This window comes from Phoenix dactylifera, chromosome 1 (genome assembly GCF_009389715.1).
Source record: "Phoenix dactylifera cultivar Barhee BC4 chromosome 1, palm_55x_up_171113_PBpolish2nd_filt_p, whole genome shotgun sequence".
NCBI classification, from domain to species: Eukaryota; Viridiplantae; Streptophyta; class Magnoliopsida; order Arecales; family Arecaceae; genus Phoenix; species Phoenix dactylifera.
In genome coordinates, this window is record NC_052392.1 from 38,302,962 (window position 1) to 38,323,573 (window position 20,612).

Sequence of the window (20,612 nt, forward strand, 5' to 3'; positions counted from 1 at the left end):
TCTCTTCTCTTTGGAGAGAGGTTCCGAGTCTTAGCAGGAATTATGGCATTCTCAATGTAGTTCTCAAAGAAAGGGTTGTTCCATTTGATGATGATAAACAACCTAAACTAGCAACAATTTTCCATATAAAACATTTCTTCTCAGCAGATAGAAGAAGGCTTCGGATTGTAGAATTATATTTCTTTTGTTTTACCGTAATCACCTCCATCTCAAGTCTTTGGGTTTATATTATTTTTGCATAAGTTTCTCTTAAAACATATTAGCCTGTTGTCGGTCTTGTGAGTCGTACTAGCCACAACTTATAGAAATATAACACCCTTTAATTACCCAATAGATCAGTATAAAAAGATTTATTTTTGTTCTCTCAACTCTTGTCTTTGAGTTTTGGCTTTAAGTCTATGTTATTTTTTTTCATTATGAAACTAAACCTTCAAAAACTTTTAATACAGGCACCTCCCTTATGAAGAACCTTGCAGACAAATGCATTTCAACTTTGTGAGAACATTTTGTTATTTTTTTCATGGACGATCCATTCTTCACAATTAGGTCTTGGTAGGCTTTCAATACCTTGGAGACATAGTTATACTTATGTTCATAGTGGACCCTGAATTCATTATATACTTAAAAAGTCCTGTTTCCTTGTCTTCAATTTTCTCTTCTATCACACCACTTGTACTTATGGCACTCTTGTTCTTGTTTATAAATTTAACCTTCAAAGCTAATGGTGTTCGCGCCTCGATAATCTTTTCCACTTCCCTTGCCTTTTCTTGCTACTCCATGTGAGGTTTCAATGGATAATTTGGCTAATTGGTTTCTATTTCTGACAAAAGTTGATGGGCCCCTATAATGGGTATCATCATCATCATCAAGGTGAAAAAATTGAGAAACTGGCATCTCTGATCCAACTTCAATCCTCTTTATGTTCTTTGGCTTCTCTTGTCATGCCGAGGCTGCTTCGAGTCTTTTTAGGTGATGCTTTCTTTCCTCTATTGAATCATGGTACCTCCACCAATGTACCTCTGTAAGATTTCCAGCCTCAGATCCTCTTTTCCTTTCCTTCATGTGGAATCCTTCAGATTGTTACTGTATGATATCAAATCACTCTTTTGCAGTACTGAAATGTTTTAGAAATATTTTGTACCATGCCTGCAGCCTTTCATTTGTATCTATATTGATAGCTTTCATGGCAGCTTTTCTTCACATGAGTGGTGGTGGGCAGTATGCAGGATACTGCACCTGGTCTCTCTTTTCTTCTTTCTTTTATTCCCACCACCATGGCATTGCCTGCGTGATCTCTTGGAATGTGATATTAGCTTTTTAAAATAAGCTACCAACCGTTCTAGTGAAGCTCGAGGTTGATGGTGGTCTCTAAGAAACAAAGTACAGGAGGTTGTAAAGCAAAGAAGAAGATCAAAGGACACTGAAGATACCCAAGCACTATTGCAACCTATGCCTCGTTACAGTCGGTTTTCGTGGGTAATTCCGTTACAATTATTTTAAATGGTATCAGGGATCAACTATTTTCTCCCTTGGTCGCGAAGTTGCAGTTAAGTGGAACTGAAGCTCTTAACAGGTTAGCTTGTCTCTCTATTCCCTCATAACATGGCCACCTGTTGCTAGTTTGGATTAGTCTGTGGGTGAGCTTTCAAGCAATATAATTGCCACCATCCCTTTCTATGAAGTACTTGCAGCTTTTTAACAAATTATGAAAATTTAGCCAAGGTAAAAAGAGAGCTTTTCTGAATGGAAATTATTTTGTGAACAAACAATATTGTTTTGTTTTCCAGTGGGCCTTTATGAAATTCTCGTTATGGTTTCTGATGCCATCAGACCATGAAGGTCAGGGTTTATACATCTGTGATGCTCTAGCTATTTTAGATATAATTCTATCAGACATTTATGAAGTTCGCTTCTCGGTGCAATTTTTTAACACATTCTGAAAGATGTTTGGTCTCGAAAATTTTATAGCTTACGTCATTGCAGTTTCTCTTCACATTGATCAATCATCATGTGTTGATTAACTAACAGAAATGTACATTAAAATTAAGATTGAATTTATATTATATGAGTTTAACAGAAAAGGTTGCTTTAAATATGCCAATATGCTGACTGATTCTTTTATTGTATCATTTTGAATGATAAAGTAGTCTACTATTCAATTGTCCATTTTGCAGTTCTCAAAATGAAATGAAGATGGTGATCTGTTTCTCATTGATTGTTACTGAAATAAATCATGGATTTTGATGCATGTTTTGGTTCCAAGGTTGTATTGTCTGTGTCTCTCTCTGTGTGTTTGCTTGCCCTTTGTCTCTCTTCCCCTTTCTTCTATCTAAATAGTTCATAGGAGTCAAGGGGCTGCATTTACTGGTTTCATTAAATTGTCCTCCATTTAAGATATATATGCAGTTCCCGTTTGCAACTGTGCAATCATATCTTATGGATGCAGCCCAAAAGGTTTGGAAAAATAACCCCCATCTGATATATGCCAAATAAATGTTAGTTCTAGCAATGGACTAGATAATATAGCAAATGCTTCTTGTAACCTTAGAGACCATTCTCAATAATCTCTTGGTTTAGCCAATTAAGCTCTGTATGCAACATATGGCTCTTCGGCTTTCAGCTTGTTGGTGATCAACAAGGAGGAGCAAATCAAACAATAAAACAATCATTGCCTGGAGTAACTTTGACTCATTCGTGAAATTTTGACCCAAGAGTTGATGTCTAGTTTATCTTTTGCTAACTAATTCAACTGTTAGTTTTTGTTTCATGTATTCCTGGAGAGGTTAAAGTTCTCTTAAGTCAATCTGATTTTGATTGCAGAATTTTTCCTTTTTTGTGATACTTTAATTCATAAGCTGTTTGAGGGTCAAAAAGTTGATCTCTGCACCAGACTTTGTTATAATCATTATAATGCTTTGTTGTTTACATACCTAATCACGCCAATTCTCTAACCAAATTCATTACCAAACAGCAATATTTGCTGTGAAATAGAGGTCAAAGCCGAAGACCATGAATGACTTTGGAGAGAGAACAAAGTCATGGAGTGGAGACCCAACTCCATCAGAATCAACTAATCGGGATGCATCTTCGAAGGACATCGGCACATCCATGAATGCCATCTCCTTTGGCTTTGCTGCAACGGCGATCCTGGTTTCTATGTTCCTCATCATGGCAATATTTGAACATTTAATCAAACCAAGAGCCACCTTCCTTCGGCCTCGAAATGATGCCCGAGGATCCTTGGAGCCAGGCCAGCCAGAGTCTCAGAACCATTCACCTGGAAAGCCTCAGAATCCACCACTTGTAAGTTTCCTTGCAGCAGTCATACTTGATAATAGATTCACAGTTTGTTGGTTGCTGTAACATTTAACTGCCATCTACCATCCATCTCTACTTAATTTTTAAGCTGGAGGATGGATTCAGCTGCCTTACTTTCTTGTTCTTTCTATTTAATCTCTGATAAACATTGAGCAGTTACTGAATTTTAAGAGACAACAAATATCTAAGTTTCCAGGTGATTGCAGGCAGGAACTTCGTGCCGGTCCGGTTTCTCTGTGTTGATGCCTGGACAGCAATATCCTACGTTTCTTGCTCAACCTGCTCCTCTTCCTTGCCCAAGAGAAGGGATATATTGGCCACCCCACGATCATAGATAGTCATGCCGTCATCTCTCCATAGTCCTGTAATTGTAGTGACTCTATGCAAGTCTTGCACAACAGGGTAGAGGTAGAAAATGTTCATGTTCCATGGCAGCTATGCTATATATTAGAAAGGATGGAACCAAGAATGTGAGAAATAACAATCGTCCACTGTATTTACCTATAAATTTTCTATATGAAATTTCCGATACATCTGTTCATATATAGGTTCCATTTCTAAGCCTGTTTTAACTCAAGGAATAATAGTTATGAGCTCCTTCTCCTTCCAGTCCTGAGAGTTTGTATGTTACTTATTCATAGACTGATAAATCCATTATCAATAAATAAGATATTCTCAAGATCAATTTTGATGGGTCGGTGCTGGATGGAGGCACAAAGGGTGGAGCTGGTTTCGTCATTAGGGACATGAACTCCAGGATCATGGCAGCGGGAGGCTGTCAGTTATTTGACTGCACGGTTCCTGGTGCGGAGTTGAGGGCTGCCTGGGTGGATCTTCGACATGCTCAATATGTACTCTCAGCTGATTCAGTCATTTTGGAGGGTGATTAAGCTACGATCATCAGCTATATCCAAAGAGGTCCAAGAGTCGCTGCTCCTAACCATCCCTTGCTTTGCAATATCTGGATGATGGTGGAAGACCGAGGAGTTGTCCAGGCGAAGCATGTGTTTAGAGAAGCCAACAGGGCAGCGGATTGGGTGACCTACGTAACTGACCATGCCGATAGCACCCTGTGGATGGAAAATAGAGAGCTACCTCGGAAGCTCCATGATATTTTATTTTCCGATTTTATTGGGTGTGTTCGTACATATGTTGTATAAATCACCTAGTCTAGCACAATAAATAAATAAATAAATAAATAAATAAGATATCCATAGGCCTCTGATGTGTTATGAGTATCATCAGATCTCACCCCAGGCGGACGCGCGCGCGCATATATATATAATATTTAGGTGCTTCTCACAAGTCAGCTGCAACCATATTTTAAGGATGTGATTTACCCAAGCAGCTTTGCTGTGGAGCTGGTTGCAGGTTACAAGCAATGCATCTGATTAGCTTGCAACTCTTGATGTCATGGTCCTAGCACGAATTCTAGTCTTCATTTGTGGTGTTGTTGCCCATGTTTGTCTCTGTTTTCGACCTGGAATAATGCGAGCACTTTGGTACCACAGCAACAATTACAGTAATGCTGGTTTCTGAGATTTATGACCAAAGAGAAGCACAAATGGTTTCCCAATAGCTCGTACAAGCAACAACCCTGCTCTACCTCAAAGAACAAACAGCTTAAAACGGCTAAAACCATCTCTCTGATTGACTGACAAGTCTATGGAATTGTTTCTGCAATTTCTAAATGAAATAATTTTTAGCTCATCTCCTTGCAGTCCCCCACCAAAAGCATGGAGCATCTCATGCTTTAACCATCAGCATAGCTACCTAAGATCTTGGCTTGAAGTTCCAATGCCTTCTAAACAAATCTGAACCTCGATAATAGCTTTGCGCCTAAGGAATGAATTTTCCCACATGAAATCCCACCTGTTGTACTCAGGAGCAGCAACTTGACACTCTCTGTACAGATTATAAGAAGTCAGCACATACAACTGCACTTTCGCATGGTACTTTGTTACGAGTGTACCAAAATTTCGTTGTCAAACCGGGGCTGCCTGCAGTAAACAACATCAAAAGTTCAAATGATGTCACATTTTAAGAACAATACAATTACATTCTCTCCCCACAAGACATTTGGAGTTTGTAGGAGCTAAGGATAAGCAAGAACAGAACTCTTGCATATATGCGTACACCTCATGGACGAGATTGACTAGCAACCAAAACATGTAAATAAGCCACCTACTCATGATCTGCAGCAAGACAAAAATGGTCTGCAACAGCCATTATTATATCACAGTTTCCACTTCTTGTCAACAGTTTTTGATTCAACCACCAACGATATCTAACATCGTCGTTGGCATTAGTGAAATACTTCGCTAAAGTTTTTCTTTGTTCTCCACTGGAGGCAATTTCTCCCCTGAAGCAGCTGCATTGCTGCAGGGACTGATCACTTCAACTTGCTAATCAATGACTTTAATGAACATATCCACAACTAAAACACAGAACTAACAACTTTCTCGGAGGGATAAAACAGAATTAACCACCCCCAGTCTCACCTAAATGCTGATAGCCCAGTTTAACAAAAATACAGAGACAGAAAAATGAAAGACCCATTTGGAGAAGAAAGAAAACAATAAAAGATTACAGTTGACAAAAGGACAAAAACATAAAATAATGAGAAAACATTTCGAGACAATGTGTCTTATGAGGACTGATGCAAATTTCCTCTAGCAAAAGTTAAAATTCCACTTGTATGACAGAAGCTCGAGTTTTCAATCAAACATAGGGAATGGAAGAAACTCTCACAATTATCATCACCGTTTTAATTAGAAGTTTCCTTTTCCTACCATAGGGGAGAATCAGACTATTTTACTACTTCAGTTTGGTTGAGCCGTCCACATTCATTTCTTGAAGGTTCAGCAAGAGATCACTGGAATTCAAGAACACTCGGTTGGATGAATTTGCAATTGTCTGAGCTATTTCCCTTGCAGCTTCAATCTGCCTTAAGGCAAGAAATGCAGGGTTACTTGCAATAGCTTGACCTATAAGCTGGGCACTCTTGGCCTCACCCTGTCAGTAAAAAAGATGAGAATGATTATGATTCTGAGGAACAACCTGCATATATAACTGTTTTATTAAGAATATACTGAAGGATGGCTCTTTGATTGATGGGCCTTCTATTCTATAGGTGTTGCAATGATGAAACAACTTTCTTTAGGGCTGCTGCTATCACATATGCAACATATTTTGCATTGCAAGTGATTGGAAGGGCCATAACTATCAAAGAAAATTACAGCTTACATTATATTTTACGTTATTTAACTGATGAAACAAAAGCTCATTTTCAATGGCCAGAAAAGATTGGCCAAAATTGCCTAAAATGACAGTTTAGGCCGATAATGACATACAATAAATAGGGTCTTTTGACTAAAATTGCAAGTGACCTATTGATGGGTTGTGGGGCATTGCGGAGGGTGTAGGCTAAGTTTCGTCTTCTATGGATAACCATCTTAATGCAATCATGTGCATGCAAGACAAACATCCCAACATGACCAAGGTTCTTACAAGAACTGCAAGGAACCACTTGATTAAGGAAGCTTACTCACCTGGGCTCTGATAACAGCACTTCTCTTGTCTTGCTCTGCTTTTTCAACAATGAACTTAGCACGCTCAGCTTCTTGTGCAGCCACCTGTTTAGCTTCAATCGCAGTAGTAAATTCTTTCCCAAAGCTCAGGGTCGTAATGGACACGTCATCCAGTGCAATATTGAAGTTTCTAGCCCTCTCCGTCAGTATCTTCCGTATCTCCCTACTTACAGCCTACAACAGTGATCACATTCATCAGTTTCCATCCATGATTTTCCTACTTATTTTCTAAAGTACAATACAAGACATATTAGAATATGGGAGAGTAATATCGAAGCGATTTTTGCTAGAGAACACCTCTCTTTGTGTGATCAGCTGGCTAGCATTGTACTGTGCTACCACAGCCTTCAAGGTTTCATGAATAATTGAAGGCAGAACCCTCTCATTATAGTTCTCCCCTAGAGTTCGATAGATCGTAGGTAGCTGGTCTGGTAGGGGTCTTGTAAGAACCCGAAGCCCGATTTTCACCTAAGAAATTATAAAAGCTTCAAAGTTCCAAATTATCATGGCAGATATATTGATGAAGATAAGGAGAAGCAAACTGACTATGGCAAAGACTAGCTGTGAAATATCAACATATGCAGACACGAGAGAAAATGACAGCGCACAACTTAAAAATGATTACTAAAACCACAATAAACAAATCAAGTCAGACTCGGGCAAGCTCAACTATTGTTAGGTCAAATCATTAGATACTGCCATCATTGATTATAACAACATGGAACAACACCAACAGGATTGCTGATCTAATAAAAAATAGTAAAGTCTAGAGGCAAAAATAGGTCTTAATCTTATCAAATCAGAAAGAACAAAGTAACAAAAAAAAAACACGACCCTTGGACATGTAATACACTAATGATTAAAATTAAAAAAATGTGGATAACCACCTAGCATAGAGAAGTAATTTAGACTACTTCCTTTTCATTTCTAACACTAAGTTTTCCTCTGTGAAAAGTATAAATAGTAGTTTCTACTAGGATATGCAAGGAATGGCAGTTTTCTTTTTTTAGCCACTCAAAGAATATTTGATGTGATTTATTATCACAAATCTGTGGTTAAATCTCATCTCATCAGTGTGTCAAGACATATCTATTAAATGTGGGTTAAAGGCAGGCTCCTTAATCAATTGTTGGAAACAAAACCTACATGTTTTGTTTTCAAGAATCTACTAAGCTGACATAACAAGCAATAGCAGGCTGAGTTATGGACCATATATACTGTACTGGATGGTTTATAAATCATTAAATCATGCATGTGCATGCAATAGACTCATAAAGCTTATGAGAGGGACTTGTTAATTGTAGCCATATATATCATGTTGTTTTTTTCCTACTAGCTTCATGACATTGTTGTAACCTCCAATTGCTTCACATTACATTGTATTTGAGGATATGCATTTAGTGGGCCACACCAGGGCATAAGTGGTCTTTGTCTCAGCATGTGTCACTAACTCCGTTGCACATTCTCAGCCTGGCCCATGCATGGGCTAACATTTTCAACCCAAGCTTGGACCCAAGTGCTTGCATCTCAATGTGTTAGATTATTGTGTCTTAGTCTCAATTATCAGCTCACCAGAAATTTGGGATTCATTTTCCACCTTAGAATCAAATGGGGAAGCTGGAAAACAAATTGATGTTGGCCAAGCTTTAGCGCCTATATTATGTGTAGTAGAAGAGATAGCTGATGAATTAGACCTATGAGTTTATTAAAAAAACAAATATTATTTGATAAGAGACATGCATGCATGCTAAAATCAATACAAAGTTGTAGTAATTATTTATTGATGCCCATGAAAGATAATATAACAAGAAAAAAGGGTGAAAAAATAGTGCAAGAAATAATGAGAACCTCTTGTCAACCATTCCTATGATGGCTATTGGTGATTATTTGGTTAACAGGTTTGATTTTGGAGTCAAGATCAAGCCAGCACTTTATGAAGAATCAAATGAATCCATGTGGACATTTGCCTTAAAGGGGATAGTAGACTCAAGCTACCGTAGGTAATCCTCGTAATTCAGCCATTTAGATGTATTGGAAAGATCACCTTTAAAATTTACAGTGAGACGGTTTCAGTTGACACCATTTCCTGCACATTTTGAAGCTTGTGAAGGATGAATGAGACTCTCCGCAGCACAGTTTCCATGCAAACAAAATTTACAGTGAGCACTTTCAATTCACACCATTTCTTACACATTTTGAAGTTTGTAAAGGATGAGTAAGAATCTCCACAACACAGTTTCCATGCAAACAATGTACCCCCGACCTGTCAAAAGAGCACTAGTCAATACAAAGTATTATTGCAGGCAACAATGCTCGAAAAACCCATAAACAAAATCCCTATGTCCAGCTTATTTCTTCCCCCTCTAACCATCAACAGAATCACACCTATCCATCAAAGCATCTCAAGTTCTTCAACTTTCACCTTGTATGCTGACATGGCATCACATTACTGAAGCATTTAGGTCAAGAAAAAGGAGCCTAGTCTCACTTGATGCTATCTCTTTCTCTGATTTGAGTTTAGATCAGAAAAAAGGAAAATGGCCTTTTGAGGAAATATCTTTCTTACTTAATTTGTAGTAAAGTTTAGAAATATTCTATGTGGAGTCACCAAATATGTGTCTAATTTCACAGTAACCTTCCACAATTTTTAAAATTTTATTAAAATAAGTGCACGAAGAGTAGCCCCCATGGAGAAACCAAAGCCATCCGAACTGCCTTCCACATGCATGACACATGCCCAATACTATCATGGTAATCCCAGCCTCTCACATGCATGGGGCATGCCAACATCTAGTCTCTCTTTAACCAAATAGACAACCACATATAAGAACGTAATAAATGGTTGCTTCCATAATTTCTGAATATAAACAATAGATCATCATGTGATCATGGCTGCTTTTGAAGTTTCTGGATAAGCATATGCTTACACTGTAGAACGACTAAATAACATAATGGTATCACAAGAAGCAAAATTATAATATCCAATGACCATAAAATAGCCAAAACAATAACCGTCATGCATTGACAAAACTATTTTATTAAAATAAGGGCATGAAGAGTAGCCCCCATGGAGAAATCAAAGCCATCCGAACTGCCTTCCACATGCATGACACATGCCCAATACTATCATGGTAATCCATGCCTCTCACATACATGGGGCATGCCAATATCTAGTCTCTCGTTAACCAAATAGACAACAACATATAACAACGTAATAAATGGTTGCTTCCATAATTTCTGAATATAAACAATAGATCGTCATGTGATCATGGCTGCTTTTGAAGTTTCTGGATAGGCATATGCTTACACTGTAGAATGATTAAATAACATAATGGTATCACAAAAAGCAAAATTATAATATCCAATGACCATAAAATAGCCAAAACAATAACTGCCACGCATTGACAAAACTATTTTGGGGCCAAATGACCTAATTGATGATTCCTGAGCCTAGGATTGTCAAGTTGTTCCTGTAACACATTCCATGAATAGAAATAGAAACTAACAGCTGATGTTTGTCTAATTACATGTTGTCCGCATAAGGATAAATTTAATATGTATATTTTACATATTCTTGCCATAAAAGTATATTAATAAGTAAAAACACAAACCATTTGAAGATCACGACTCCCAGAAGTACTCTCCACAAGATGGGGGCGAGCACGAACATCATATATGATAGGTCTTTCAAACCAAGGGATCATCAAATGCGTTCCCTCAGGATAAACCTGCAAACAAGTTACATGTAGATAGGTTATGAAGGAAATAGCTTTCCATACTGATAAGTAAAATACATATACATAAAAATGGTTCAGAATAAATACAGAAGGAAAGTGCACTCCAAATTCCTTTCTTATTGATAAATCTGAAAACCATTCAACTTATATATATGGCAAACAGTTGTCCAAAAGATATATATAACCTAAAAAGGAAGACCTACCATCTCCCTAAAATTTATGCAATAATCCCCAACCTCAACTGTCAGTTTGCTTCTCCCCCTTCATACCATAATCCCAAATCCTGCATTAAGGATTTTAATGTCACATGCTAACCCAAATGGCAGTAGTTTATTTTTAAACTTCAGTCCACTTTTTCAATTATTCAAAAACAGCCGAGTTTAATTAGTTCTCCTCACTACCTCCTCTTACTCAAATCCCCATGTGCAGAAAACATTTAGGGTAGTACTGCATGTAAACGTCAGAAGAAGATTGAGGAATTGAAGAATGGATCGGTGGTCATAAAAACTAAACAGGATAAAATTTTAAGAAAGGAAAAGAGACAGGTTTATTTTGCTCTATTTTCTGGGAACCATGATGCCGAAAGGCCCCAAAATACTCATCAAACAAACAGAAAGAAATGATCGCCTTAGACAACGCCTGCGGAAGCCATTAGGACTGTAACTAGTATCTATTTGCATGATGAATGCAACTCTATTGATAATGTTTCTCTATCGGTCCTCATCCCAAGTGCTATCCAGAACTCTCTTTTTCAGTTTTTCTAGGGTGCTAATACTCTGCCACTTAGCCAAAATATGACATGGAATGACAATCAGCTCTTCAAACAAATTTAGCTGGACTTGCATCATTGTCAAATGCAGACACTTGACACAAGATATGAAGTGTCTTGTTAAAATATAAGCTATTACACATTATTTCTGTTGGCACTCATTCATAGTACCATACGTAAAAAAACAATGATCCCTGGCACTTGACACTTTTAACAAAATAACCAAACCTTTCATAATAAAATATACCATAGACTGCTTGCCTTCACATGATGTGAGATAGATAATTTTAGGTGTGCCCTTCAAGCTCAAACTAGAAAACAAGAAAATAAAAAGAGTGGGACTATGGATAGTTTACAAGAAAATTTTCTCCAACCAAGAACAGCTTCAGCAGCCTCTGTCATTACCCTTGTTGAAGGAGGCATTATCCAACCACCATAAGAGATGTTTCCATGTCCACATTCAAAAAATTCTGAAAATAAAAGTTAGAATACCAAAATGACAGCTTCTAACTGAAACAGCTAGGCCAGACTTCCTTCCTAAAGGTCATTCCATAGAACTTTAATGCGGGAATATTGATAGCCAAACATCATTCACAAACAAATACAAGTAAAGCTTTCTTTACTTCTAGAAACATTTTTAACAAAAAAAGAGGTGCTTGAAAATAACTTGGCCAATTTACAAAGCAAAGACCGAGTACCAAACATCATGAGAAATGTCACATTTCACACAGATCCATGCATCAGTATAACTTGAAGAAGGGAGGTCAGATAATAGTACCAACTCTCCAATCCACTCGTAGTTCACCACCCTTGTTTTAGTACCCTGTTCACAAATTTCTTTGAGATACAAATCCACACACTTTAGGATATGGAGATATAAATTGTGCTTGCTCCCATTTCAGACCAATAACTGACATTCCGTCTGCATAAACCTAGAGTCAGCGACCATGATGCTATATACCTCATTTTGCCTCAAAGGAGTTCATAATTCATATTGGTAAAATATACACTATTCAGGAAAGAATGGGGGGGAACTACTTCACCTCCTATAAAAAAGATGTCCATCCAACATCTCAACATTGTAAATCTTTTTTCCTTTAATAATATTTGTTTAATTTCCCACTTTTAAACATTACCATAAGTATCATCTTCATAGGTCTAATCACATTTTTCAACTAAATGACCATAAAATTGTTAAATTTCAAGCAAAACTTTACCCCATATAAATGTAACTGTAGATTCTTATAATACATCGGATTCTTGGAATCTAGAAGATTCGGAATATGCCAATTCATCACTTACATATTCATTATGGATCAGTTTGATTCTTGATGCTTTTATTCTTTTAGAAACATAATAAAAATCCACATCATTAATTTTAAATATATATTCATCAGAGACATCTACACTAATATCATCCAAACTTTTCGCAAATTTATGGGTTCCCCCAATGTTAAAGAAAACAAGATTGGCTCTTGATTTAGCACTTCCAAGAAGGTCCATATGGTTAGACATATAAAAACTAGGCAACAGCCGCTTCTTCACAACAATCCAATTTCATAAGCAAGGGCCAATTAGACCATGTAACTCTGAGTGGTCTATTGATATTTGTAATTAATGCAAACATAACTTGCATCATATTTTGTAGCTCCCCGGAATTAGTGTAGGTTAAAATACCCATTTGATTCCTAAACAGTCAAAGGACATACAAATGGCAATTTAGAATAGGGAACCCAATCTATTGCCCGCGCTCTGCATAGTATAACATGGTGATGGTTCCCTAGGCCTTGAAACAAAGAGGTCTTCGAGTTAATAAACTACCAAATTTAGTAATTGATGGAGCAAAAGTACATTCAGTACATACTTTCACCGGAACCCTAAAACTCGCAACATGAATCCAAAATATTTTCTGGGTAAAAAGCCAGGCATGAAATGTAACTCACTTCAAAAAGAAAATCCAACAACAACAGCTCCATTGCGCCGTCAGTTTATGCAATGCACATTTAATGAAACAAACATACAAAAAGAAACGGGAAATAAAAGCATTTTAAAGAACGAAAAACATAAAAGAGGAAACAATAGATATAACCTGCGCGAACTTCTTCGAGAATTGAAAAGTCATAAACTATAAAAAGAATCCAAACATATGTGGAAAAACTAGTAACCATGAAAGCTTAGTAAGTTAGACTGAAAAAGAGAGAGATCATTTCCTTTTTAGTCAAATTTCCAAACCTTTTCCTTGATGCCTTGGATGCGGTTGAAGACGATAGCCCGGTGGCCACCATCGACATTGTAGAGACTATTGAGAGCGCCGTAGACGGCGGCGCCGCCGAGGAGCGCCACCTTCACCAGCGTCCCCGCCCCCGAGCCGGGACTCGGCACCTTGACGTTCTTGAAGTTCATCTCCACCTCTCTCTCTCTCTCCCCCCCTCCTCTTCTCCTCCAAAGAAACCCTAAAACCCTAGCGAGAAGCGCAAAACAACACCACAGACCAAAATGGAGGTTGAAATCTTTCGTGAGAGGAGAAAGATGGGGGAGAAGAGGGATTCTTACCGGGCGGTGAGGCGATGGCGCGGCGGAGGGCTTTGGGCCTCCCTGGAGTCGTCTTCTAACCTAGGGTTTTATGAGGGTTTAAAGGAAGCCGGCAGCTCGCTCGCTCGCTCTGTGACATTTTCTTATTGCTTATTTTTTATTAAATGGCGATTGCCTGTCTTGGGGAGGAAGGAGAGATGGGATGTGATGACTCGTGGCCGTCTGATTCAACGATAGTTGAAAGCATGTTTGATTGGACGGTCATGATGCGCTAGTACATGAAATATTTAAGAGCTAGTCACAGATAAAAAAGACCTCACCTCCAAGATATGGTGTTACCATACTGTGAGAGGACTCAATATTAGGGGTGGCAGATCGCCCAAGGCCATGGTATCGTCGGAGCCCCTCACCAATCGATGGAGGCGTTATTGGATGATCTAAAGGATGGTCAGAGCAATGATCAGGTGATTACTCCTTGCTACATCATCTATCATATCTCGTCCTCAAGGAATGCACAAATCTTTGTGCCCCTCAGTACACTCGGCCGTGAGAAGACCCAGAGCAATCACAATACAAAACACGATTTAATACCTGCAGCACACGATCGAAAATACCTCATAATACAAACCTGGAGAATTTTTGTGCTCTTTGATAACTTTTATGAGAGTGCATGGGAGTAGAGGAAAACTGGATTTGCTACAATGCGCCTTCTATAGTAACCAGAAATTCTCATCTTTTGGCTTTCTCAAGATCAACTTTGATAATAGTATGCAGAATTTGCAATTCGAAACCAAGGATCGATATTGGCAGATGCAGAAAAATACCACCTATATGTATCACAGTAGCCCTTGTAGAGTTGAGAGGAGCGTGAGAGAACTTGGTCTTTACAGTTATTATTCTCAAGAACCTAACGTAATCCTAAAAAGTGACTCCAAGATGGTAGTCAGTCAGTTGGCTCTTAGAGCAGCAGACATGCAAAAGATGTTTATATCATTCTAGGGAATATGAGAAGGATGATAATCACCCTACAATTCTTCGTGGCCATTCATATTTACAGGAAAGTGAATAGTATAGCAAACTTGGTAGCTTCCTATATTGCCAGACATTGAGACTCAGTTTTTTGGAATGTAACTGTGAGGATCTGTGTGGGCGTGTATTTAGTCTTACATCGGTTATTCGCTAGGTAAATCTTAGGTACTTATATAGAATCAAGGAACTCAAATAATATCTTTTGGCTAACCTTTTTGAGTGAAATTCTGAATTGTTACAGTGACTTAGAGCATGCTTGCGTAGAGGGAGACTTGTTGTATGCAAATGCTGGGGGGCTATATTCATTCCAAAGTGGTGTAATCGAACCATCCCCACCCCCCCCCCCCCCCCCCCCCCCAAAAAAAAAAACAAAGGAAGAAGAATAAAAGTTATAGATCACCATTCAACTTACTGGAAGATGTGGAGGTCGGTGATTGGCAAAGTGTAGAAGGGACCCGATGACGATGAGCATGCAGATAGGGGTTGTATCTTTTGCACAAAAGAAGGTTTCACTTTCCTTTGCATGAATCCACTATTGGATCATGCAGTGGTCCCTTCAAGATCCATGCAAATGGATGAATAAAGAATGAGAGTGCTTTGAGGTCTATGCAAGGTACGATCCAATAGTCGATGTTGCGAAAGAAGACCAATCATTCTTTTGTGTGAAAAATACAATCCGAACCCTAGCACGATCAATCCCATTATGTTTGGCACCAATCCCTCGCTGCCATGTTCCTAGGTGATCTGGGCTATGATCACTAGTGGTGATCGGTAGCAATTTCTACCATGTATGGCTAAGAATACAGTGTATATAACACAAACTAACTATCTTTACTAATCATATGAGCACTTATTGTTCTTTATAAATCTTATAGTCTAACATGCAAACTTTGTCATTATCCTAAAACAAATAGGACCATAACAGTCTTGGGCAATATAAATAAAGATTTAGCGCAATGGCATCTGCAACACTAGATACATGTCATGTGGACCATGAAGTCAGCCCTAGCATGCGTTTCAATTTTCAAGCAACTTTTTCCCATTTACTTACTGAATGATCAGGTCATTTGGGATCAATCCTACCTTATATATATGTGTGTGTGTGTATAATACATATACTTCAGATAGAGTCACACAATCCAAAAGTTTACTATTAAAAAGAAGCCTCATTATTTCTCAATAAAATCTCACTAAACTTACCATAGCTATAAATCAAGTTTCATCCTAAGTAACAAGGTTTTGCGGAGTCATTGCTTCTCACTACCCCTTATTGATATATAATTTACACTTGTGAAGTATATAGAGATAATAAAATGACAACTATTGCTTTATAGTTTATTCAATCTCATTAAGACATTGTGCCGATTCACGCCGTATCTCCATGAGACAATTATAGATACTCCATTCCCTATACCGCTTCGAGTATTTGTTCCTAAGATTTTTGGTTCTTTAGTGCATACAAAAAATACTTACACTCCTTCCTCTCTTCCTTCCTTCTTCCCTCTCTCCTAGCTTTTGGCGCCCGAATAGATTAGACCTCTAGAGTCATCCTCTCCAACGGTCGGCCAGCACTATTTAGCAGCCGGATCCAATCTCCCTTCCCCCCTCCATCTCCCCTTTCCTCTCTTTCTCCTTCTCTTAAACTTCATCAATCTATATAGAATGGGCAAATTCATTAGATTTAACTCCAAAAACATTTGGTCCAACAGTATCAAATCCAACAGCATCGGCTCCACTTCCTAATTCCTCAGCTTCACTAGTGTGCTTTTGCCTTATAGCTTTCTACTTATTCCTAGCTTCCAAATATTCTTCATCATCTATCACAAGCTCATCATCACTCAAATTGTCCTCGGTTTTACTTGGCTCAATTGGCATATAATCAGGATCATCATGTTCATCATTATTAGACATAGACTAAATATTATATAAAAGACCATCAATAGCATGCCTATCACTAACCACAAGTGTTGCAACCTAACTATTTGCATTATTTTCATCCAAAGTTTCACAAACCACAGCCTCAGCATCAGCCATCACCTCTAACTTCTCTAACGCCCTCACCTATATTCATGTTTGGAACTCTGTACCATATTTTTGACACCTCATAATATCCTAACTTCTTGACCATGTCTACCAACTCGAAGTATGAAATATAATCTAGATCACAATTGTCCCAACTTCCTAGGTATATCAATTCCAGATGCTTTTGTAAAGCACCCCTATGATGCATCTGCTTGTTTAACCTATCTCTCATTCTATACGCATGATAAAACCATATTGTTAGCAAACAATACAATATAAAATTCATTAACTTAATCATCATGTCACTTTGCATTATTTTAATTATTTTAATTATAATTATTCAACTTTTCTAAATAGCATGACTAACCCATGTTATGCAATGCATGTAACAATGCAAATTTTTAACTCAAGCTCAATAAACAACACTTCGTTAATTAAACAACCTAATAAGCTCTACTTGGTTGTCACCCTAATGCAACACAAAACTATAATTATTTAAACAAACAAATAATCGATGAAATATAATAAAAATCTCACATCCCCGTGCTTTTCTTCAAATTGTTCGATAAGAGACTACTGAGAGAGAAGGGAATCACTGCTTTATTGCTGAGGTGGCAGTTTCCGCGGCCATATCAAAGCTCTCAAAGTACTCCAACTTGCAATTTCCCAATTACAAACTCTAAACTCGTCCCTAACCTTTAAGAAGGAGAAAAGAAAGGCATCCATTGCAATTTCTCAAATACAAGCCCTAATCTTACCCTCACCCCTAGTCTTCTTGATCCCTAATTTCCTAAATCTTTCTCTCTGCAATAGTTTCAGTCTCCCTCTTTCCTACCCTATGATTATGAACCAAAGAATTTGATATTTTCAACATATATTTGAATACATTTCCACGTCATTTCTATGGGGAAACATTAATGGAAAAATTGGACATTTTATAAAGTATTTATATTCAATTGTAAAAATTAGAATGATATGCTAAAATTTTAAATAAAAACATCTAAGTGCAGTTGTTTTTTTGAATAATTAAGCTAAAATTTAAACATGTATCTGACCATTTAATTAAACAGATAATCCACCTGATTTGCAATATTTTGAATTAAGTCAAGCGGGTTAAACACGCCCATGGATCAGGTGGCCCAAGAGATGATGTGGGATCTTCGACGGGCCCCGAAGCGACATTGCCTGATGGCTGTTAAACTGGATATGGAACGTGCTTACGATAGAATCAGGTGGAGCTTTCTTAGGTTAGCCTTGGAGAGTTTGGGGTTCCATGAGACATGGATTAGGTGGGTTATGGGGTGTGTTCGGGGACCGAGGTTTTCTATCTTAGTCAACGGTTCCCCATCTCCTTTCTTCAGATCTACTATGGGGCTTCGGCAGGGATGCCCGTTATCTCCATACTTGTTTATTATTTGCTCTGATGTCTTATCTCGCTCGCTGCGGAATGTATGTGCTGCCGGTGAGCTAGGGGCCTACGTCCCAGCTCCTGGGGCCCAGCCGATATCACATTTACTCTTTGCTGATGACTGCCTCCTCATGACTCGGGCCCGCGTTGTGGATGCTCAGACCATCAGGAGGGTTTTGGCTGCTTATTGCTTTGTATCTGGTCAGAGAGTGAATGTCCAGAAATCCTCCATTTCCTTTAGCCCTGGTACGACACTCACGGTTCGACGGAGGATCCGGAGGATTCTGGAGATGCCCGAGCAGGATGGAACCTGGACCTATCTGGGTGTTCCGATCTCGGGCAGGAGATTGCGTGTGTCCGAGTGTACTGGACTGGTGCAGCGGGTTCAGGGTAGACTAGAGGGGTGGCGGGCAGCATCCCTGTCGATGATGGGCAGAGTCACGCTGATTCGATCAGTTTTGAGCTCTATGCCCGTCTATCTTATGGCAAATACGGTGGTGCCAAAGTCTGTTCTACTGAAGATTGAGCAACTTTTTCGGGGTTTCCTATGGGGCTCACATGGAGGAGGACGGGGGGTGCACCTGGTGGCGTGGGAAAGCATATGCCTTCCTCTCAGCGAGGGTGGTCTAGGGGTGGCATCTCTCCTCGAGAGACGAGAGCTGCTCCTTGCCCGGCATGCCGCCCGAGTCATTCTGGAGCCGCGGGGGTTCTGGAGTCGGATCATCACTAGCCGCTATGGACGGGCAGGCCCAGAGGGCTGGGCCCGAGGAGGGCGGAGTTGCTCCTTTCTATGGCGCGAGATAGCGCGGTATTTGCCGCTAGTGTCTAGTCACACCCGATGGTTGATCGGCGACGGGTGTAGTATCGATATTGCCAGGGACCCATGGGTCGACGGCCTTCCTTTGCGGCTTTGGCCGACTACGGTTAGTGTTGAGGCTGGGGAGGGTCTTCGAGTCTGTGATCTCATGACTCCCGGGGTGGCTAGCTGGGATGAGACTCGGTTGGCCAGGTTCTTCGGGCAGTATTTGGCGGAGCGGGTTCGCTCACTCCCTCTACCACAGAGTGGCGGACCTGATGTTCGTGTGTGGAGCTCCTCGACCAGGTCCCGGGTTAGGATGGGCGACCTTTCCCGTCTCCTTAGGCGAGGTAGTGAGCCTGGTCCGGATTGTGCCTGGATTTGGCGATTGGGGCTCCATCCGAGGGTAGCGTTGTTCCTCTGGAAGGTGGCCTGGGACCGTCTTCCTACGAGTGCTGTTCTCGGCGGTCGGGGTGTGAGGATCCCACTGGTGTGTGGGGCTTGTGGTGCGACCGAGACGGTGGACCACGCCCTATTTCGGTGCACATGGGCTAGGGCTACTTGGCGTCTGGCAGGGGTCCCACATGGGGTATGGCGATGCAGGGATATGTTCCTACAGGCCATGCGTCAGGGATCGGGGTCCCCAGTGCTTCGTCAGGCGGCTATTCGAGCGAGCTGTCTTGCCTACCAGATTTGGCTGGCCAGGAACGCTCGCCTGTTTGGTGAACGACGCATGTCACTGCGATTCGTGGTCGAGAGTGCTTGCGCTCGGGCGGCTGAGCTGTGTCATACTAGTCCTGTTGGAGGGACCTTGACAGCTCGGGACATCTGGGGTTCCCACCCTGCCTCGGCAGTATCCCGTACGGTGTTTTTCACCTGGGAACCCCCACCCCCGAGTTTCCTTAAGGTCAACTTTGATGGGTCTGTTCTGGATGGTGGTTTGAGGGGAGGCGCGGGTTTTGTTATTCGGGATCCGTCTGCTAGGGTCGTGGCTGCTGGTGGCAGTCAGTTATTTGATACTTCGGTTCCATGTGCGGAGCTGAGTGCAGCCTGGGCGGGCGTTCGCTATGCCCGATGCGTCCTACGGGCTAGGTCTATCATCCTGGAGGGCGACTCAGCCACCGTTATTAGTTGGATCCAGGGGGGGTCCGAGGGGTGGCGGGTGTGACCATCCCCTGCTCCGGGACATCTGGGCCATGGCGAGGGATGGATGGGCCTTTCAGGCCACGCATATTTACCGTGAAGGTAACGGTGCTGCGGATTGGGTAGCTGCGTTTGTAGCTTGTCACTCCGGAGACATCTTATGGCTTGGTGATGGGGAGTTGCCCTTGGCACTCCGAGGTATTTTATTTTTCGACTTTATTGGGTCTATCCGCTCTCGCCGGGTATGATCGACCCGCACCAGCAAAAA

At 40.1% G+C, this 20,612-nt stretch overlaps 2 protein-coding genes across 4 annotated transcripts; one reads left to right on the forward strand and one right to left on the reverse strand.

Annotated features, from left to right (window-relative positions):
- Positions 1-437: 437 nt before the first annotated feature.
- On the forward strand, positions 438-3,656 carry LOC103716636. Its single transcript, XM_026808285.2, has 3 exons — positions 438-1,573; positions 2,972-3,303; positions 3,525-3,656. The coding sequence occupies exons 2-3, from the start codon at positions 3,010-3,012 to the stop codon at positions 3,654-3,656; spliced, it is 426 nt and encodes a 141-aa protein (XP_026664086.1). The 5' UTR covers positions 438-1,573; positions 2,972-3,009.
- A 2,197-nt stretch (positions 3,657-5,853) lies between these two features.
- Positions 5,854-14,109, reverse strand: LOC103716616 (prohibitin-1, mitochondrial). 3 transcript variants are annotated; one of them, XM_008804683.3, is made up of 6 exons: positions 13,968-14,109; positions 13,647-13,875; positions 10,520-10,636; positions 7,206-7,376; positions 6,870-7,082; positions 5,854-6,333 (listed from the first exon to the last, which is right to left on the reverse strand). In XM_008804683.3, exons 2-6 carry the CDS (start codon positions 13,815-13,817, stop codon positions 6,136-6,138), a joined length of 870 nt encoding a protein of 289 aa, XP_008802905.2. In that variant the 5' UTR covers positions 13,818-13,875; positions 13,968-14,109; the 3' UTR covers positions 5,854-6,135. The 3 variants fall into 3 exon arrangements, with proteins under 3 accessions (XP_008802905.2, XP_026664068.2, XP_026664069.1); XM_026808267.2 differs by having other exon boundaries at positions 13,647-14,094; XM_026808268.2 differs by lacking the exons at positions 13,647-13,875; positions 13,968-14,109 and adding an exon at positions 11,771-11,884.
- Between the last annotated feature and the right edge of the window lie 6,503 nt (positions 14,110-20,612).

Excerpts from the sequence above, each read along its gene's own strand:
- LOC103716616 (XM_008804683.3), bottom strand. The coding sequence starts at position 13,817 with ATGAACTTCAAGAACGTCAAGGTGCCGAGTCCCGGCTCGGGGGCGGGG. Across the intron at positions 10,637-13,646 it reads TCCAAGGCATCAAGGAAAAG|GTTTATCCTGAGGGAACGCA; the intron begins GTTTGGAAATTT and ends ACTTGTTTGCAG. Across the intron at positions 6,334-6,869 it reads GTGCTGTTATCAGAGCCCAG|GGTGAGGCCAAGAGTGCCCA; the intron begins GTGAGTAAGCTT and ends TTTTACTGACAG.
- LOC103716636 (XM_026808285.2), top strand. The coding sequence starts at position 3,010 with ATGAATGACTTTGGAGAGAGAACAAAGTCATGGAGTGGAGACCCAACT. Across the intron at positions 3,304-3,524 it reads AGCCTCAGAATCCACCACTT|GCAGGAACTTCGTGCCGGTC; the intron begins GTAAGTTTCCTT and ends AGGTGATTGCAG.